The sequence below is a fragment of the Lontra canadensis genome, unplaced genomic scaffold (assembly GCF_010015895.1).
Source record: "Lontra canadensis isolate GAN:19392208 unplaced genomic scaffold, GSC_riverotter_1.0 scaffold28, whole genome shotgun sequence".
NCBI lineage: Eukaryota > Metazoa > Chordata > Mammalia > Carnivora > Mustelidae > Lontra > Lontra canadensis.
This window is the reverse complement of record NW_022631022.1, coordinates 9414655-9435875: the sequence shown is the minus strand read 5'-3', so window position 1 is coordinate 9435875 and position 21221 is coordinate 9414655. Positions and strand designations below refer to the sequence as shown.

At 35.4% G+C, this 21221-nt stretch overlaps 1 protein-coding gene across 8 annotated transcripts in view; it reads left to right on the top strand.

The window, feature by feature from the left end:
- Window positions 1–20249, top strand: part of RNF111 (ring finger protein 111) — an 89345-nt gene extending 69096 nt beyond the window's left edge. For 2 of the 8 annotated variants that reach the window (XM_032864835.1, XM_032864836.1), the window contains exons 6-14: window positions 181–500; window positions 4368–4626; window positions 8179–8527; window positions 10324–10476; window positions 11697–11823; window positions 14081–14173; window positions 14962–15057; window positions 16100–16227; window positions 18599–20249. In XM_032864835.1, coding sequence (XP_032720726.1) covers window positions 181–500; window positions 4368–4626; window positions 8179–8527; window positions 10324–10476; window positions 11697–11823; window positions 14081–14173; window positions 14962–15057; window positions 16100–16227; window positions 18599–18716 — 1643 coding nt within the window. In that variant the 3' untranslated portion in view covers window positions 18717–20249. The remainder of the gene's footprint in view (window positions 1–180; window positions 501–4367; window positions 4627–8178; window positions 8528–10323; window positions 10477–11696; window positions 11824–14080; window positions 14174–14961; window positions 15058–16099; window positions 16228–18598) is intronic. The other 6 variants (XM_032864834.1, XM_032864832.1, XM_032864829.1 and 3 more) reach the window with 6 other exon arrangements.
- Window positions 20250–21221: the final 972 nt, after the last annotated feature.

Below are 21221 nucleotides of genomic sequence, written 5' to 3'. Positions count from 1 at the left end.
ATCACTATCTAAAATTATGTGAGGGGCCGATGTAGTAAGAATGTGGTGCTATCACATTCTTATTTACAGAGATTTGAATTTACTGCACAATTAATTATTTACCTATTTATACACAGTGTCTATTTTTCACACGGTGATATTTGATCATTTGATGTTGTATGCATTTTTGTTTGTTTCAAGATGACTCAAGGAGAACTTCATCTAGTGCTGTAACAGAAACTGGCCCTCCTGCAATGCCAAGATTACCTTCCTGCTGTCCGCAGCACTCGCCATGTGGAGGGTCATCACAGAATCACCATGCATTAGGACATCCACACACAAGTTGCTTTCAGCAGCATGGCCATCATTTTCAACATCATCACCACCACCATCATACTCCCCACCCACCTGTCCCAGTTTCTCCCTCCTTTAGTGATCCTACCTGCCCTGTGGAAAGACCTCCACAAGTACAAGCACCTTGTGGAGCCAACAGCAGTTCTGGTACCAGCTATCACGACCAGGTATGTGGAATTTTATGAGGTTGTCTTTTTTCTTTTTCTTAATATTCAAAAACTGTGCTTGTTTCAGGAGGAAAAAGAAAAAACAACCCTAATGTTGAATTTTTTATAGTAAATAAATTGTTCTTGTTGCCCTTGCAAAAGTGGCCCAATTTAGTAGTCTTTCTTTTTCTTTTTTTTTTTTTTTTTAATTCTCTAGGATTTTCTGATGGTCTGAGTTATTACAACTAACTGAGAAGGCCTGGAATGTAGAAAATTAGAAGTGGTAGTGTTTTTTATTCTGAAATGGTTTTTGGTGTTTTTAGTTAAATGCAGGTGAATCTTATCTTTGAAATCTTACTTCATGGTGTTGAAATTGCAGTGCCAACCTGATTCATGGGAAATTGGGAAATTTTCCTAGTTTTTTACCCTCTTCCTTTTACTCTGGAGCTGCCTATATCTCCACTCATCTAGAAATAAACTGCCTGTTTGGATGCAAACCAGTGATGTAGTTTCTCAGGAGCTGATGAGGTTTTTAGTTCATTAGGAATTGAAGTATCAGTAACAAAATTGTAATTAAGTAATTTAATTGATATTATTGATGGGTGCTTGAAATGTCAAATAAATTAGTATTGGTGATCATGTGGAGTAAATGAAGGTCATGTATTACATGCTATTTTAACTTTTGCTATGTCATCTCTAAAATTGTGATATAACCTAGGTAAGTACATACTTTGAAAAATAAAATGTAATTTTAAGGTCAAACTGTAACTGATACACCAGAAAGTAGTCAGAAAGAAAATTCAGATCAACTGTTTTTCTGTATCCCTGACCTTTCTTAAAGTACTTGCTTCATCTTCTTAAATTTTGACGGTTATCTCTCCTGGATCTAAAAATAATTAAGAAACAAAACACAAAAGACAGGCTGCTTTTGTCTTAAAAGACAGGCTGCTGTTTTCAAGAGTAAATTTGAAAGGGTTTAGTAAGAAATATGATTAAATAGATTTTGCTGTGTTTTGGTTCTCCTAACGGTTCTGAGTATTAACATCTACTGATCGTCTAAATCTGTTCTGCCTCTTGGGAATGAGGAAGCATCAAGAAAAAACTTTTTAGTGGACTGAATGAAAGGCCCTGCTTCAAAGCAAAATTTTCTTTGACTAGAAATATGAGCTGACAAAAAAAAAAAAAAAAAGAAAGATGAGCTGAAAGAGGGAGGATTTTGAAGTATTGTAGGAAAAAGGTGAAGAAGTGAATCTGCTGACTTTTCCCACATTCATTCAAGAGCTACCAAAATGTGGGCTTTTTGTTTACAGAATATTCTTGTTGAACTAATAAAGTAATACAGTTGGTTTGAGAGATCATGTGTGTATGCAACATTTTCTTTTAACCTAAGTGAGTTAATTATAGGTAGAATCTCTTACTTTTTTTTTTTTAAGATTTTATTCATTTATTTGAGAGAGAGAGAGCACGAGTAGCGGGGAGGGTCAGAGGGAGGAGCAGATAACCCGAGGAGCAGGGAGCCTGATGCGGGACTTGATTCCGGGACTCCAGGATCATGACCTGAGCTGAAGGCAGTCGCCCAACCAACTGAGCCACCCAGGCTCCCTCTCTTACCGTTTTGTTCACATAAAATAAATGTAACCTATTCACTTATCTCTAAGTAGATGTATTTGGACTGTACACAAAACTTGAGGAAAATCAACAAGATCAGTCAGTGGTGATACTGGGTTTGAAAGAGAGCAGAGAGTAAAGTTTTAACAATATAAACAGTTTGAGACTCATACAGACATTGGAGGACTCTGAAATCAGCCACATGTTCATGAGATAATGTCATATAGTCTCCACTTGAGACCTGTGTGGGCATAGCAGGAAATTGAGGAGTGGGAGAAGCAAACTGATCTGAGGATTTGTGATTGTGTTGATGTGTTAGGATTAGTGTCAGGTTGTAGGTAGGCAGAAAAGGGTTGGGGAGGATTAGTCCTGATAACAGAGAAGGCACAGTAGTCACTTGATGCTCTGTAGCCCTTACTGCTCCTTTGGATGTAACTTTCTCTTTTGAGAGAATAGTTTAGTTAGCCTTATGCATTACTTAGGATCTTTGTAAAGTAATACTTGCCATTTCTTTTTCTTTTTTTTTTTTATAAAGATTTTATTTATTTATTTGACAGAGAGATCACAAGTAGGCAGAGAGGCAGGCAGAGAGAGAGAGGGGGAAGCAGGCTCCCTGCCGAGCAGAGCCCGACGTGGGGCTCGATCCCAGGACCCTGAGATCATGACCTGAGCCGAAGGCAGGGGCTTAACCCACTGAGCCACCCAGGCGCCCAATACTTGTCGTTTCTTACACCGATCTTGCTTACCCTCTCTTTTCCTTTTAGCGGATGAATTGAGTGAACCATTGGAATTGTGAAGGCGCTTCTCTTTCTTAGATTTTCTCTTTATTCTTTATTTTAACTTTAGCCTCAGTTTCTTCTAGGAGGACACACACCCTACTTTACTCACCCTCTGCGAGTGTTCTTAATCACTGACTGGAGAACAAGATAGGAAATGTGCTCATCTTCATAGTATGTTGATAATCCAGTCCATTTGCCAAGTCTTAGCCTAAATAGGAAAATAAGAAGGGGATACAAATTCACAGTCTTAGAATATTGTTCTTAAACCTTATTACCCAAATTGAGGGACATACATTGTTGTTTGTAGACTCTGAGAGGCCAGACATTTGCTTAATTGATTGCAGATAGGTGATCTAGAAAAAGAAAGGAGATCTTCTTTTTCACCTTCCCACGGCTTCTCCTGCGCCATCATCCCCCTTCCCTTTTAGCATTCAGAGTTCCTTTTGTTTCTGTTACCCTCAAGCTTGGAGTCCAGTGGAGGTACAGAGACCACAGTGGTTTCTGTAAAGGCTGCTTGGTGACCTGGGCCTCTAATAATGCATTTCCCTAGCTTTTTTCATCTTCAGCTTCTAGTATTGAACAATTCTTGTATATAAATTCATAAATAACATCAAATTATTATTTTATTTTTTAATTATTATTTAATCACATTTAAAAAATTAGAGCTATACTGAACATTAAGCAAAGACTTGTATTTTAAATCACTTCAGAATACAAAGCAGCAGTTCTGTTTTGTAACCTGCCCTAGAGTAGATTGTGATGAAGTGAAATGTTTTACTTAGGACTTTTCAAAATGCATTTGGGGAATAAACTTAATTACTGACGACTAACATGGAATCTAGACTCTTTGGTTTATTTTCCAACTTAGTAAATGGACCCTCCCTAAAATCGTATTTCTAATTTTTTTGGTAAATGAAAAGGTTCTGAGGGAAAGCTAGCTCATGCTTCATCTTGAATAATCACATACCCTTTGTTATCTTGGGTAATGTCTGTATTATTAGAGTTTCAGTTGAATGCTTGCTATATACAATGTAGAAACAGGACAGATAGGTTTTTACCTAGAATCCTTCATCTTTTCAGTGGTGTGATTATATGTTTTCCAAAGTAGTCAGTCCTAAATTAATAATCAAAATTTGGGGGTAAGAAGAATATGGAACTATGATTTTAAAGTTTTTCTCTCTAAGATCTATAATGAGAGAGAAATAGACTTTGAAATAATATATACATTAACTTTTGTTCATCTTGTAGCATGATCTTATGCTTGACTTTTCAAAACTGATTATAGATTTTAAATATATAATCACTACAATTTTTTACATTCCAAGACACACACAATATTTTTTTGGTGCTGAATAGGTCTTCATACTAAAAGTTTTACCATTTTGAAATTTTAATTTAGAGATTCTATTTTTCTAGATTGCACTTGGAGTACTTTTATACTATAACATGGAACGGTGTTTTGACCAGACTTTAGAAAGATTTATAGTTCCTCTTTATACAGCAGGCATTGCCAGTAGACCTGAGCAACAATGGTATCAGAAGTCATGGAAATGGTGGTTTTCACGGAGCATCTGCATTTGACCCCTGCTGCCCTGTTTCTTCTTCCCGAGCTGCAATCTTTGGCCATCAGGCTGCTGCTGCTGCCCCGAGTCAGCCATTATCAATAGATGGTTATGGATCAAGCATGGTGGCGCAGCCACAGCCCCAGCCCCCTCCACAAGCCTCACTGTCATCATGTCGACATTATATGCCACCTCCTTGTAAGTATAAATTTAATAGGCAGAGAACTTAGAGGCATATAAATGAAGCATTGTACATTCCTTCATGAAATAACCTTTCAATAATCCTAATTCATAAATTTTTAGTATTTCCTTGGCCTGAGAGTGGGGTGTATTTTTTCCATTTTGTCCTCTCTTCACCCCACATTCCCAAAACAGTCTTCTAAGGTAAAAAAGACAGATGTTGTTTAAAAAAGTCAGGTAAATAAAAAGTATTATATTTTGTCTCTTTTACATTTTAACATTTATATTTTAATACGTGAAATGACTACATTGAATGGCACCTTAGATTCCTATAAAAGGAAACCTTAAGGGATTGAGATTTATCCTTTAGGAGTAACAGACAATTTGAAAGTTTAGTAGTTGTTCTTAGGCACAAGAAAGTAAATTTTGACCAAGAATTCTGAAGGTCAGCTGAGGCATATGAGAAAAAGTCATGAGGCATATGCAGACAGCTTGGCCAAATGCAAAAAGATAGTTCTCTATTTGTTTGGTGCAGGCAGTTAAATAAAGTCAGACATGGTTTTTCTGAAGACATTGAAATCTGTGAGATCTATGAGTATTATGAGTGAAAAGTGCTCTTAGGCTATGTAACACATGTTTACTACTTTGTTACATTATAAGCTAATAATCGTATGGAAACTTAATTAATACTTTGATGAAAAAAACACTGAAAATTCATACCAGGAGTACACTAGGAGGTTGGCAAGGACATTTGCTTTTGCTCTGATTACATGCAAGGGATAATTTTCAGTTATATATCTCATTAGATTTCTTCTTTTATTCCTAGAATTTAAAAAGTCTAGGTCTTGCAGATATGCTGGAGTCAGCCCAGAATGTGTACAGTGAAACCTGGAGATAATATCATTTACCTTTTTAGTAATACAACTTAAGATATAAAGCATAGGTTAGAAAACAGATTTTTGGAACAGTTTTTGCAAAGCATTGACCAATAGGCAAATTCTGCTGTACAGGCTGTTTTGTGATACCTGTTGATATTTATCTTTAGTTGATTGTCTTTTATTAGGAACTTAAAATGTGTGGTTTTCGCCCCCCCTCCAATAATACAGTGAAGCAATTTATAAGTGAGTGCATTTCTTTTTAAATGCCCTAATAAAGAAGTGTTTTAGATTTAAACTCATTTTACTTTTATTATTAACTTGTGTACATTGTAAGAAATTCAAACTGCAGAATGACATTAAATGAGAAATTAAAAGCCCTTCCCTCACATCCCACTAGTCTTAATACCTTGAAGGTAGCAACTGTAGTTTTTAAAACCTTCCAGAAGTTTTCTTTGTACCCATAAAAGTATATCTGTCTCTCCTTTTAAAACAGTGGGATTATAACAAGCATATTATTTGCCTCTCTCTGAGTTTTTTTCTTTTTAAAAAAATTTTAACAGTACATCTTAGATTTTTTTTCCCATATTAGCCATAAAAATCTAGGTTGCTGTTCTTAATACCCTCATAATATTCTATTGTATATTAAACCAGTTCTCTGTTGATGGTTACATTGTAGTTTTTTAGTCTACTCTTTGGTAACTTGTTAGGAGTGAGATTGCTAGGTCAAGTGACATGTTGAACTTTAAGGAAGCAATATCAAGAACTTTTTTTTTTAACTGGCAAGAACACATAAAATAGACAAGGAAGGGAGATGGCCTGTGGGAATGGAGAATGTCACCTTTCTACAGTGGTAAGCAGCCTGTTTTGTTTAGAATATACAGTGACCTATAAGAGTGGCTGAACTTTTCACCACACACCTACAAAGTGGTAACTGTGTGAGGTGATGGATGTGTTAATGAACTGATTGTGGTAATCATTTCACAAAGTATATGTATGTCAAATCATCATCTTGTACACTTCAAATATATATAATTGTATTTGTTAATTATACCTCAATAAAGCTGAAAAAATGATTGCTGAAGAGTTAAACTTAAATAAATTGATTCGTTCTGAAACTAAACTTTCAAATCTTGTAATATTTGTCAGTATTATTTCTTATATAATGATTATAGAAATAGAAAACTTTGAATTGAAACTGGAAAAAATACTCTGAATTTGAGGAAAGACAGTTAACAATGTAGTGACTTCTTTTTTTATGACCAAGTACTGGGTTTTCTTGGAGTAAAGTCTGGATTTGAAAACATGACATTCAGAAAAATCACTTAAAATTTTTTCTCAGAGTTTATATTGAACTTAATGAAAGCTTCCTTTAAATACATGCTAGCAAGGTGGCCTTCGAAAATATGGCTGAATGAGTTCCTCATGACCTAACTTTCACCCCGGCTGAATCAGAAGTGATTAAAATGGAAGGGAACTCTTCTTTCATGAAACTAGAGAATGGCCATACCTCCATATCTCATTCCAAGAAGGTCTTCCAAATGCAGTGAAATTGAGATTGAACATCCAAGGAGACAAACATATTTTTAAACCTTAAACAGATGCATGTCTCCTAGAGTCAGAGAGACGTGTATTCCTCAGAGGGACTTTTCAACAGCCACTTCGAAACATAAAGAATGAAGTAGGGGAAACCATCTTTACTAAGGCTGGTTTCCATTACAGATTCTTGGCAAATATGCCCCTTCATCTTTTTAATGTAGCACAGGAGAAAAGGCAGGGGGCAGGGAGCAAGAAGAGCAGCATTATAGGAGGATCTTTGCAGCGCTGCCCAGAGGAACCAAAAAGTTCCTGTCTTCTCTGTAGTGCTCTATGACCAGTAATCATAAAGGAAAGCAAGATTTATGTATTTATAAAGGTGTAACATCTACATTTGACTTCACAAAAGCAGGAAACTTGCATATTGTAAAATAAAATTAACAAAAAACAATTCGGAAAAATGTTTATACCTTATTATGACAAACCTTCCATGTATACAAAGAATACTTATGAACCAATGAGACAAAGGTGAACAATAGCCTAAGAATATGAATAGGTAATTCTGGGAAGAAATATAAGTCGTTAATAAATACAAGATATTTCTCAGATTGGCATTTAATGAATTTAGTTAGAGGGTAGAGGTAATCAGGCACTCTTGTATACTGTTCACGGAAGCATTAATTATGGTAACCTTTTGGGACAGGTACTTTGTCAAGCTGGTATCTGAATTTAAATGATTTTCTCAGACTAAGAATTCTTTACAGGGATTTATGCCGCAGAAGCCGTCCATGAGTAATGCATGTTTGCACGCACTCATGTGCATATATGTATGACAGAGCATAAGAGGTATCATACACACAGGTGTTTAGTGCAGCGTTTGGGTTATTTCCCATTTTTGTCAGTGGTGATTTCTCTAATAAATTTTGATACATTTCTATATAATAGAATGCTGTGAAGCTGTGAATGAAGTAAAACTATATATACTGACCTGAGAGGATACCTAAGATCATTCAAAGAAGAAAGCAGGTTGCAAAGCAGAATTGAGCAGACTCAAGCCTTAATTAAAGTATTGATAAAAGTCAAATGTGTATTATGTAAATGTTTATAAAAGACAATATATGCTCAACTGTGTGGTGCCTGTATTTTTTTTTTTTAACAGATGCTTCTTTGACAAGACCACTTCATCATCAAGCCTCTGCCTGTCCCCATTCTCATGGAAACCCTCCTCCTCCGACTCAGCCTCCACCTCAAGTGGATTATGTTATTCCTCATCCTGTACATGCTTTCCATTCTCAGATATCTTCTCATGCAACTTCTCACCCCGTGGCACCCCCACCCCCAACTCATTTAGCCAGTACGGCCGCACCAATCCCTCAGCATCTTCCTCCCACACACCAGCCAATTTCACACCATATTCCAGCCACGGCACCTCCAGCGCAGAGGCTGCATCCTCATGAAGTGATGCAGAGGATGGAAGTTCAAAGGAGGAGGATGATGCAGCATCCAACGTAGGTTTCTTGTTTTTTTAAAAGATCACTCTGTGTTCCTTTTCCTTCTATTTCTGTTGGTTTTTAAAATTAAAAATCTTTAGAAGTGATGTAACTGTACTAAATCCTAGGGAATTCTTTACTAACTAGAATCTTCCTTTGTCTTGTCCTGAGTTGTAGGTGCTCACAAAACAAGTTGATACCAGGTTAGTTAAAGAAATCAAACCATTTTCAGGAAATGGCCCAGGGTCATTTATTTTTGTAAACCAGTCTCTTGTTCGTCAGTTTCTTCAGCATCCCATTATAGAGACTCATGTTAAAATTGGTGACCTGAGGAACAACATACAAAGTTGGCTAAGATTTAATACATGTTACCAGCCAGAGGGAAGAAGAGTACTGTAGAATTTTCAACAACAGACATTGAAAAAACAGTCTTCTTCACTTAGTTTATTTTATAAACTTAAATATTAAAATATTCTCCAAACCTTATGAAAAGACTGTAATTGAACTTCCTGAAAATTCAGGATATGATTTTCTAATTCATGGTAGCAAATTCTGTTGGTCTAATTCTGCTTGTGTATTTTTGTAAGTAGAGTTTTATAGGTAAACAGCTACACCTGTTCATTTATGTATTGTCTGTGTCTTCTTTCACACCACGAAGACTAAATTGAGTAGTTGTAGTTGAGACTGTACAGCCTAAAGAGCCAATAATATTTATTATTTAGCCCTTTCCAGAATGTATTTGCAAAACTCTCTAATTAATGATCTAGCACATGGGTAACTTCTTCATTTACTTATGTAAGGTAATTTCCAGAATCTCTAGCTATTACTGGCATTCTGATATAGTAACTCCTTATATAGAAAGTTGGCAGTTTAGGGGCCCCTGGGTGGCTCAGTAGTTAAGTGTCTGCCTTCGGCTCAGGTCGTGATCCTGGGGTCCTGGGATCGAGCCCTGTGCTCCTCAGGAAGCCTGCTTCTCCCTCTCCCACTCCCCCTGCTTGTATTCCCTCTCTCGCTGTGTCTCTCTCTGTCAAATAAATAAATGAAATCTTAAAAAAAAAGAGAAAGTTGGCAATTTAAAATTCTTACCTGCCAGTGCCTAGAAAATCTTTAAATCATTTAGCTTAAACATGCCAAATCTGTAAGTGGATTAGAAACAGATAGAAAATAAGAGATTAGATAATAAAAATGAATCTCTGGAATGGTTTTGTTTTTTAAGTGCTATTTGTTTAGACCTTGATGACTATATTTATAAATTTGGCTGACTTTAGACTAAAAAGAGAAAATACAATAATCTGGGATGCAGAATAAAGAGTGTGAATGGAACTTACATCAGTTTCCCAGATGTATTGACATGTATTTGCATGCACAAGCTTCAAAGTTTTCTCTCTTAAAATAAGTTTTAGCCATTACAATGGATGAATGTCATTACAATGTAGAAGCAAAGCAAAATAAAATAGTTTCCATTTTCTTCCCTTATATGTTTATGTAAGATAACTTCTTTGTGCCTACAGCATTTGCTGGGGTGTTTTTAAAAGTTTTCTTCCCATTGATTTTCCCTTATTCTGTTTAAAATACCTGCTGTAAAGAAGGTGTACAAGATAATGTTAAAATTGCCTTTTTCCTTGGGTGATATTTGAATTGGAGGTATTGTAATAAGCACTGAGAATTGTAGTGTTACGGTGTCTTGATTTCTTTATTAATCATTATATAATTTTATGTTCTTACAGAAGTAATTTTATTATTTATATCTGTTTTTATGATACTAGATTATTTTTTCTACATTAAGAAATAACCAATTATTCAATTATTTCCAGTGGTCTTTTTGTGTTCTGTGTTTCCAGGCGGGCACATGAACGGCCCCCACCCCATCCACATAGGATGCACCCAAACTATGGTCATGGGCATCATATTCATGTGCCTCAGACTATGTCTTCCCATCCTCGACAGGCTCCAGAGAGATCTGCTTGGTCAGTATCTTGTTTATTTCAGAGTTCTGCTCAGCAGCCTGTGGTAGAAATGTCAGAACAGACGCTTTATAGTGGGATGCCATGCAGAAGGGTGATGTGGCAAAACTGAATTCCAGCTTATCTGTGAGGCACTGTCTCTGGGCAAGTTTTAGAAACCTGTAGTGAAAAGAGGAATTTGAGTTCTGGGGCAGAGAGCTATGTCAAACAGGAGTAGAGCTTTTTTGTTGTTTTTTAGGGATATATGCCATCAGAGTTAACTCCCTAAACGGATATTTCACAATTTCCTTATCTACTTCCCCACCTTTGTACTCAGATCTTCTTTACCACTCCTAACCCCTGTTTAATGACAAGGGAAATCAAACCTGCGTCTGAGGCATGTGGTCTTTTTGAGAGAAGTGGAAGCAGATTTGCATTAATTTTTCTTTCTGAATCCATTGTCCATAGGCAGAGATGAGACCTTGATCCACAATGACACTTGAGGCAAAACAAAAATGAGAATAAGTATATGAAAATGTGGCATTTACCAATTTTACTCTTTCTAAAACTTTGTTTACCTTTACTTTGTAAGGTATAGAAGTGTTTATTCTTCTAATTATCTTGATGCCAACAACTCACAGACACTGTCCAACTGGAAGCATCTATAACATTCATATAAACCAGAAAATGAAACTATTTTGTATGGTCCTCAAGTAGAATCAGACTTTTAGATTAGCAGGAACCTTAAGGATCATTCGTCATGTTTCCTTCCATTATAGAGTGTGAAACTAGAGTACGAATGCTTTGCTTCTCATGGTCACAGAAATGAGTTTTTGAGTTTTTGAATTGCTGAAATGAATTTGAAATTATTAATTAAATCTTGGGGGCTTAATTATCTTTTTCTCAACTGTGTCAATTAAGCAACTTTGTATTTGTATTACTTTTAAAAATGTAAATATATTCCCCCATTTCTGTTGATAATAAGGACACTTTAAGGATGGCTAAAAGGGGGGCGCCTGGGTGACTCAGTGGGTAAAAGCCTCTGCCTTCAGCTTGGGTCATGATCCCAGAGTCCTGGGATCAAGCCCCACATCGGGCTCTCTGCTCAGCAGGGAGCCTGTTTCCTCCTTTCTCTCTTCCTGCCTCTCCACCTACTTGTGATCTCTCTCTGTCAAATAAATAAATAAAATCTTAAAAAAAAAAAAAAAGTATGGCTAAAAGGTAGTGTTCTTATACTTTGTCAGGGAACTGGGAATTGAAGCTGGAGTGACTGCAGCTACTTACACGCCTGGAGCACTGCATCCTCACTTGGCCCATTACCATGCACCACCACGACTTCATCACTTACAATTGGGAGCTCTTCCTTTAATGGTAAAATAGAAAAATTTCAAAATTCTGACCTAGTCTTCTTCTAAAAGTATTTTTCCTTTTCCAAATTAAATATTTGATTGGAAAATTTTTAAATATTATTTGTCATTATGGGTGTTCTAATGGAATTTACGAATTATTAGATTGAAATTATGGTATAAAAAGATACCTTAAAGTCTGTATTTGTATTTGCATTGTGAAATGTATTCTTAATAAAAACATGATAGTTTTTTCTTTTGTACCAAGATGACAGTCCTGACCTATTGTCACTAGAACATGCTTTATTTTGTCCTACCTACTAATCGGCCTGTTCTGATGCGTTCGTCCTTTATTTTTTGACCTGCAGGACCGTACTGACTCTCTGATTTGAACAGATTCAGATCTTGTTGATACCAATTTGAGTTCTAAAGAACAAGTTCGGCAAAAATATATGGAGTTTACTATTCATAATATCTACTAGTTATAAAAGGTGGTACAGAGTAAGGAAGTTTTTTCATCCTGTGGGGGTAAAGAGCTTATAGGAATGGTTTCCAGGATGCTTTCTTATACCTGAGACTTAGGCTTTGGAATTGAGAATGGTACTCTGCAGTGGTTATAGCATGAAAGGGCTGTCACACAGCAGAAGCACACGGAACTCCAACTAAGTTGACATTTGTAGGTCTTAGGGATAGGGGTTACTTAGCAATAAGCAGTACAGCTGCCCTCCCAAGAAACCGGGATTCGGGAACAAAGGAGACTTAGGGAGAGTTACAGGACAAGTGCAGGTTTAAATAATTTGAGGGAGCAGGAGTTCCTTTCTTATTTCTTATTTTCCTTAGAGATGTGTAGGAGGTTAGGTTATCTGCTGAGAGCTTGGTAGTGTTAATTTTGATTGCAAGGAAAGTTGTAGACATTTGAAAAATAGGCTATTTGAAGGTGAAAAGTTATTGCTTATTTTAAATTCTTTTCTACATACAAATTGTCTTTTAAAGCTATAAACTTGTTAGAAGTATGTTGCGATTCAGTGGACGCTGACTAATAAATAATGTTGGAGATTTATTTATAATGATGGAAAAATGGTGCTCTATCCCAGAATCTCCCTTTCCTAATACAGTCTACTGTTGTTGTGTATGGTAGTTACATTTTATAATGTTGGGCAAACACTAAGTAAATATAGAGCCATTATTCTTGTGGTAAATACAGAGTTGATCTGGTTGATCTGGTCACAATAGCCAGTCAGTACATAACCTTGTTTTGATGTCTGTTTCAGTTTAAAGACACCTTATTTGATACGTGTTATTGAGTCATTAATGTTGAACTCATGGCCAACGAAACTCATGCCTGAATGAAGCTTATTTACACACATTTTATCCACAAGGCATATCACAGCCTTCTTGTACTTAGGAACACTAGCCGCCAGCGCTTACGTTTGGTGGCCATTTCAAAAACAGTCACCAGTAAAGTGCACAAAAATGGAAACTTAAATAGATGGCACTTAAATAGATCACAAAAAAGAATAAAAGACCCCTGTTTATAGTATAAGAGCTGAAGTAGGAAGGCAGAGCCTTGTTCTGCATGTCAAGCAGCTCAGATTTTTTTGCTGCTGTGATTCGGAGCACAGGTGTTGATTTTGGAATTATAAATAATTTTTGTCAAGCAGGTAAATTCATGAATAATGAAGATTGAGTATGTCTAACAAAAAATTAGAAAACACTTAAAACTTTCACCAACAGAACGAAACAAAAGTATGTCTAACAAAAAACTAGAAAATGCTATTAAAACTGTCACCAGCAGAAGGAAACAAAAAAAAGAGCCAGAGTACCTTTGGCTATTAGGAAGTCAGAGAAAGGAAATAAGTTTGTTGGAAAATTTTGTGCATTTTTATTTTGTAATATTTAATACATTTCTCTGAAAGTGACAAAATCTTACGAAAATTCTACTGTTCCTCTGTTTAGACTGCCAAGAGCATCAGTATTAACTTTGGGTATTTTCTATTTAGGATTCTTTGTGCAAAATAAATCAAGTAGAATAAACCTATTATCTCATGGAACAGCTATTCTTTTTTTTTTTTTTCTGCTTGTATTTTAATAGTTATTCTATGAGATTACATTTGAAGAGGAACCTAACCCTTTTGTAGAGTGCTTACTTGGAGTTACGTATACTTACTGAAGTTGAATTTTGTGAGTAGCTGAATGGAGAGAATTGAGTGTCTCAATTATTTAGGGTGTTAAAACTGAAGCCTACTCTTACTTGATTCAGCCTATGTCTTCTATTAAAATAGGTTCCTGACATGGCAGGCTATCCTCATATTCGTTACATTTCATCAGGACTGGATGGAACATCATTCAGAGGTCCTTTCAGGGGCAATTTCGAGGTGTGTAATACAATTAATGAAGATATTTGCCACAGTATCTTTAATATATAGAGAGAGTGTATGTATTATGGGTATCCACAGTTGAGTAGGATTGCTGCACTGGCTGGGGATCAGAAGGCAGCACAATATCTGAATTTTTGATACTGCTTCTGGGGGTTATCACAGAATAGTTTATAAGCAGTATTAGTCTTAGTATCAAAGTTTTCCAAATATTTAAAAATGAGTACATGAAAACATCTGATACATAAGAATATAGAAATTTATTAGATCGATACAAATATCAGATGAAGAACTATACCATTAAATGTGGGGGGAAAATCTCAACTGCTTTTGACTACGCTTATTTTTAAAGAAACATTACTGGACAGAAGAAACCTAAAGTTTGTAGCTAACTATCTTTTTTGAATTTTCAGGAAGAACAAATCATTTGAATATGATTTGAAGTTTTGATTTGTTTTCTTCAGGTCATTTTGGAAGTTGAAGTCAGAGGGGCTTTCAGCTATCCTTTGATTTGTTTCCCTGATTTACTCATTGATTTCATCTTCTCCATGCATATGTACTAACTGACTTTTATAGTACCATGTAGTAATATGGTGTCCTAATCTGGAAGGATAACTTTGCCATACTACTACATTGGCTGAGAAAAGAACAAACATTTGCCTTACCATATATGGCTTTTGTATTTACATTGCAGGTTTATAAATATGGAACTTTATTGCTTTTACAGTATTAATGTGCTATTCAAGAAATAATCATCCTGGCTTTTGACACTAATTCTTTACCTTCAGGAACTGATTCATTTGGAAGAAAGATTAGGAAATGTGAATCGTGGTGCATCCCAGGGGACAATTGAAAGATGTACATATCCACATAAATATAAAAAGGTAAGAATTTATCCTATGAAATGTCTATATTATTGCTTAAGTGAATAAAATTTACTATTACAGAGCTTTTTTGAGATTGTGGAGTCTGCCACCTACATTATTTATTACTAAAACCACACATACATAGTTTTCTTTGTTTGTTTGTTTTGTTTTTTAAATAATTAAAGGTCCAAAAAATACTTAAAGCTTCTTACCCTTTCGACCCCCGTCTTCCTTCTCAGCAGAAAAATCAGAGGGCATTCTTGGGTAATCTTTCAGATATTTTTATGCATTTACAATAACGTGCATATGTATGGATTTTCTCTTTGCCTTTCAAAAGAAACACAAAAGGGATGATATGCACACAGTTTTGCACATTTTCTTTTCCTCCTCTTTCTGCACTCACAGGTCGCCCGTATTCTTTTTAATAGCATATACAAAATTTTATCGTATAGCAGTACCGTAAATTAACTAGCCATTTATTTGGACATTTAATTTATCTACATTTCTTACATTCTACCTTCAATTCCTTATGTAGTAGTATATCTAGAAGTTAAGGAGCAGACATGTTAAATAAGTTTCTTTCAGCAAGCAACAATGGCCTCTGTTACACAGAGAATATTAAAGTATGAAAATGACTGTTCTTTGTATTAATGAGGTTTTACCACTAAATTTAAGTCCTTTCAACTATCTAAGGTAAAGACTATAATTAGCATTAATTTATTTGGGATCATTTGAAATACTCATTAGTAGAATAAAGTTCATGTAGCTGTATTCATGATGGGACAAAATAGAGTTTATATTGTATATCCCAATTTTGGACTAAAGATAATAGAAACTAATGAATTAAAACTAATGAATTTCTGTTACATTTGATTTTTCTTTTGATGCTATTTAAGGGTCTTAAAACAGTTGGTGATAGTCACTTAATTCATCTGTGAATTCATGAGAGCTACATGGGAAATAAGTTGTGGGTGTGAATGTGTGGTTTTGTTTTGTTTTTGTTTTTCAAATAAACACAGACTTTACTCAGTTGTTCAATAATGTCATCTCTACTAATAAGGTAACAACTGATTGGTTCTCACAGAGGAAACTGCACTGCAAACAAGATGGGGAAGAAGGGACTGAGGAAGACACAGAGGAAAAATGTACTATCTGTTTGTCTATTTTAGAGGAAGGTGAAGATGTGAGGTAACTAGACATTAATTATCTAAAATCTGTTGTCAAAACTGTACAAGAGATTTTTTTTTTTTGAAAGTAGACTAGAAACCAAATTCCTGGCATACCCTGTTACCAATATTTGACATGTAGAATTGCCTTTTTACAGGGAGTAGAAGAATAGAAAGATGAATCTTTGTCTTACCAACAGAGGGTTTGATAATGGGAAATATACTGCCCATTTTAGGGGCACACCAAGATTTGGCCAGGGAAATTTTGTGATCAAATTGTCTTCTATAAATCTTTCAGAAAGGAGAATGTGGAGGCCTCTTTAGAGCCTAAGATGGTTATATTAATGTGTTCTTCAAAGCTTAAAGAAGGCAATCCTCATTAGCTCCATGCAGTTTGTCTTACAGCATCTTTGAGAAATTACTTTTGTCCTAAAATTTCCTCTCAGCTGATAGGACTCTTCTCTTCTTGCAACTTTGTGATTTAGAAATGTTACTATGCTAACCTACTATTAATTTTAGGCATTTTCTTTTTTCTTTTTTTTCTTTTTGAAAGAGAGTGAGTGAGTGAGGGGAGGGGGCACAGGGAGAGGGAGAGAGAGACTATCAAGCAGGCTCCACATAGGACTCATTCCTACCAAGCCTGAGATCATGACCTGAGCCGAAATCAAGAGTCAGATGCTCAACCTACTGAGCCACCCAGGTGCCCCAGGCATTTTCTTTTTATAACTCTTAAGAAATTGTTTTATTTTTATTCTATTTTTTCCTAATGTAACATAATCTCACATGGAACAAGTTCTATAACATATATAACAGACCTCATGATGAATTTGTTGCCCTAGTATGTAAGAATAACTTTTTCATATTTCTTGAGTTGGCTGAGAGACAAAAAAATTTATGCACAGTTGGCTACCATACCACATATAAGGCTATTTCAAACACATTTTAGGATTTTATTTATTTTAGAGCAAGAGCATGAGCACACAAATGAGGGAGAGAGGGAGACAGAGAAGTAGATTCCCCACTGAGCAGGGAGCCCGACACAGACTGTTGGATCCCAGTACCCTGGGATGACCGGAGCTGAAGGCAGACGCTTAACCAGCTGAGCCACCCAGGAGCCCCTAAGGCTATTTTAGAACACTATATTTCCAAAAAAGTTTTATAAATATGGAAGGTAATTGTTTTTACAGCATTGACAATCCTGCTCACACAGTAATTAGAACACCTCTTTTTAGCTACTAATTTTACAAAATATTAGTAAGTCTGAAAATGTATGACAATTCTTTAACTGGATGAAAGTGGAAATGGACACTTAAATCGGTAACTTTTATCTCACTGTTCATTTAGATTTAATATTATCCTGTATTTCCTGGAAGCATTATTTCCCAATTTCTAATTGATAGCCTAGGGTAACATAGTGAAGTAATCATCTTTTAACCTACTTTTATTTTTTCCATTAATTTTTTATTGAGATATAACTGACCTATAACATTGCATTTATTTGACTGTATAACAACATAGTTTGATAATACAAATATATTCCAAAACAGATTAACCTTCCTTTAAATGGAATAACAATATTACTGAAAACAATATTGTTAACCTTTTTTGTTTTTTTAAAGATTTATTTCACAGAGAGAGACACAGCGACAGAGGGAACACAAGCAGGGGGAGTGGGAGAGGGAGAAGCAGGCTCCCTGCTGATCAGGGAGACTGATGTGGGGCTCCATCCAGGACCCCAGGATCATGATCCGAGCCAAAGGCAGACGCTTAACGACTGAGCCACGCAGGCGCCCCTGTTAACCTTTAATCAGTCATGTACTCAAGTTTAATGTATAAAGATCCTCTAGATAAAAAAAAATATTGTCTATTAAGACATTCCTTAATTAATATGATACTTACTATAACATCGTGCTAATGTTTTTGAGAGAGAATTAAATGAAATACATTTTTTAAAATGCTGAATAAATGCAGTGATTTAGTATTAAAAATATATTTGCAGTATTATGTAAAAGGCAACATATTGCCAGCCTCATTGCATTGGCAGCTCAGGTCTAGAAGCCAAACTGGAATAATTTCCAGCGTAATTGTCATTCTTAAAATTCCCAAGATTTTATGTAATTTGGTTCCATAGCTTTGACAGTTAATTATTGTGGTCATTTATACATTATATTGCCCAGAGTAGTAATGTAATATAGGTGTAACTCGCTAGAGAGATTGGGTATGTGGGTTTTTTGGTTGTTTTATTGTTTACAGAAGGGAAATATGCCTGGTAACTTCAAAACACTGCTGTGAATTATTACATGTTATCATTCATTTAAAAGTAAATGCCACATGCAGTTGTCATGAAGTTCACTTTTGCAATTTTTGCTTTTTGTTTTGTTTGCCTGTAATAGACGCCTTCCTTGTATGCACCTTTTCCACCAAGTATGTGTCGACCAGTGGTTGATTACCAATAAGAAGTGCCCCATATGCAGAGTGGACATTGAGGCCCAGCTGCCAAGTGAAAGTTGACACCATGTTTCAGAACTCTTGCCCTCCCTCTCATTCCCATCCTCCTGGTACTGCAGTCAACCAAAGATGGCGTGACTTACCTGCGCAGATTTGGAAGCCTTGAACTTAGAGTGCGGCTCTGCTATATGGTACAACTAATGCTAGACCTACAGTTTATGTATACAGTTGAGTTTGATGTATTTATAAAAGCTTTTTTTTTTCTAGATTTGACATTTTTCCTGTATCATTTTACTGTATTTTTGCATGGTTCCTTGTATTGCATTTCTTTGCACATATTACGGGCTTGTGACCCTAAACTTGCAGGCAAGATTAGCTGCTTTAGTAAGTAGAATTTTGTGGTCTTTTTGTTTTTTACATAGTACCAGGTCTTGAGAATTATGAATTTTTTTATCCATTACTAACCTTTAATTTAATCAATCATGTACTTTAGTTTAATGTATAAAGATCCTCTAGAAAATGATAATATTGTGTATTAAGACATTCCTTAATTAGGACAAAATGGCTGCTGTATATTTACAATATGGAGTTCTGAGTTAAATACCATCCTTAATACTGGGAACAGAATACAAACCATAGTCAGTCAGATGCAGGTGGTATTCACATCACCAGAGTGATCAATAGACATTTTCTTGGCGTATCCTTTTCCTTTCAGCACAATACAGATAGAGTTGAATATCGATATCCTACATTTAGACTGCTGTTCTGATTGTATTTCTCTTTTCCTACATCGTTTAGAACTTTATTTCCCTGAGTCAGTTTTTGCTGCTGTGAAACAGCTCTGATGAACACTAAATATTCATTCAATTAGCTGGATTGTACATACTTGCAGATTTCACAAAATTCTAGGGAAATTGAAGAAGACATGTAGAATTTTGTTCCGTCTTCTGCTAAGCACGTATAGTAAGGATATCTGCTTAACACTGATTTTGTAATAAACACATTCAGTCAGGATTTAGAATTGCAGTCATTAGCAGGTATCTCTACATTCATAGAACTTCTCAAGGTCCCAGGATCACTTTTAAGGGATTTTATTAGTTTAAAGATAAATAAAGTCAGCTGAATCTACATGTCTCTTGTTTTATTTCTCTTTAAACTTGAAAACAGTAAATCTGCAGATACTGTGAGGCACAAATTATACTGTCAACCTACTGTTGCTCTGGTTTTAGACTCCCACTTCATACATTACCAAGAGTCGATCACTGATTTAAAATTTTTAATTTCTATAGTTAAGATTTACTGCATAATATAGAATATAAAGTTAAGTTAACGTACTAACATTTCTCCTTTGGAGAAAGTTTTAATCCACTTCAGGATGCATATTATCAACATACTTTCATATACAGGATAGCCTAACTTTATTTGTCTAAATATGCTTAATATGCCCCAGATTGCAAATGCATCAGTCAGTAACGTCACTGTCTGTATGTGGAAGACATGTTCCCATGGATCATATGTGAAGATGTCAATAAGCTTGCATTAAGCCACCTGCTTTGTAAGTGGATTGATTAATAAATAACTTATATTTCTATTGTCTTTGTGTTTCATAATTAGTTTTATAAAACAGTTTCTGTTAGACATCTTGGAATTCAAAACTAGTGATCTCACTCAAGTTGACATTTGCAGAATTTTCATATTCATTCAGTTATGGCTACTTGCTTTCTTTTTCTTTGTATTAGTAAATGTAACTGTAGTAATTGTCAATATCAACATGCTTCAACATAGTCATGTCTAGAGATGGAGGATGGACTGTGGTTAAGATGGATGTAAAATAACATTTTTTAAAAAGAATACTTGATCATTAGGCTACAGTTGTAGAAGGGCAGAGGGGGGAGACAGAAAGAATGACGGTGGCCCATGCCTACCATCTTACTGTGGGGAAAGGAGCAAGTAGCCTATCTTAAAGTAGCCTGTGATGGATGTAGGACTTTGCACTGGAAAAGACCTTGACAGGGTCCCTGTCAAGGGTGGACGAAGTATATATGGGGAGAATTCTGTACAATAGAGTCCTCTTGATGTTCCCCCAAACACAAGAAGAACAGATAGATTTCTCTATTTTTTAAAATTACATCAGATTTAGATGCATGACTACCTGTTGACCTGTTTCATAATGGCTACTGATTTTTTTTTATGTAGATAAAGCCTTATTTCTTTAAAACTTATTTAATACAAATATTTGTGGCAAAAACCTGGATTGTTAATGCAGGAGCTTAGTAAGTGACTGCAATTAGTTAGAGAAAATGTGATTAGTAATGAACCAAGTACAGAAGATAATAATTTTTAATATTTTAACTTTTGTGCTTTTTTTGGTGTCTTCCATATCCTGCTGCATCTTATGTCAAAATGAAAATTTCAGTGATAGCTGTCCAAATACTTTAGAACTAAAATTCTTTTGTCAGAAAATCCTTATTTTTATTGTTGTTAATATGCAAGTGATAAACGGATATTTGAAACATTTTTCTTACTCTGGTGACTTTATTTTAGCTGCTAACATGCTTTATCATTTGA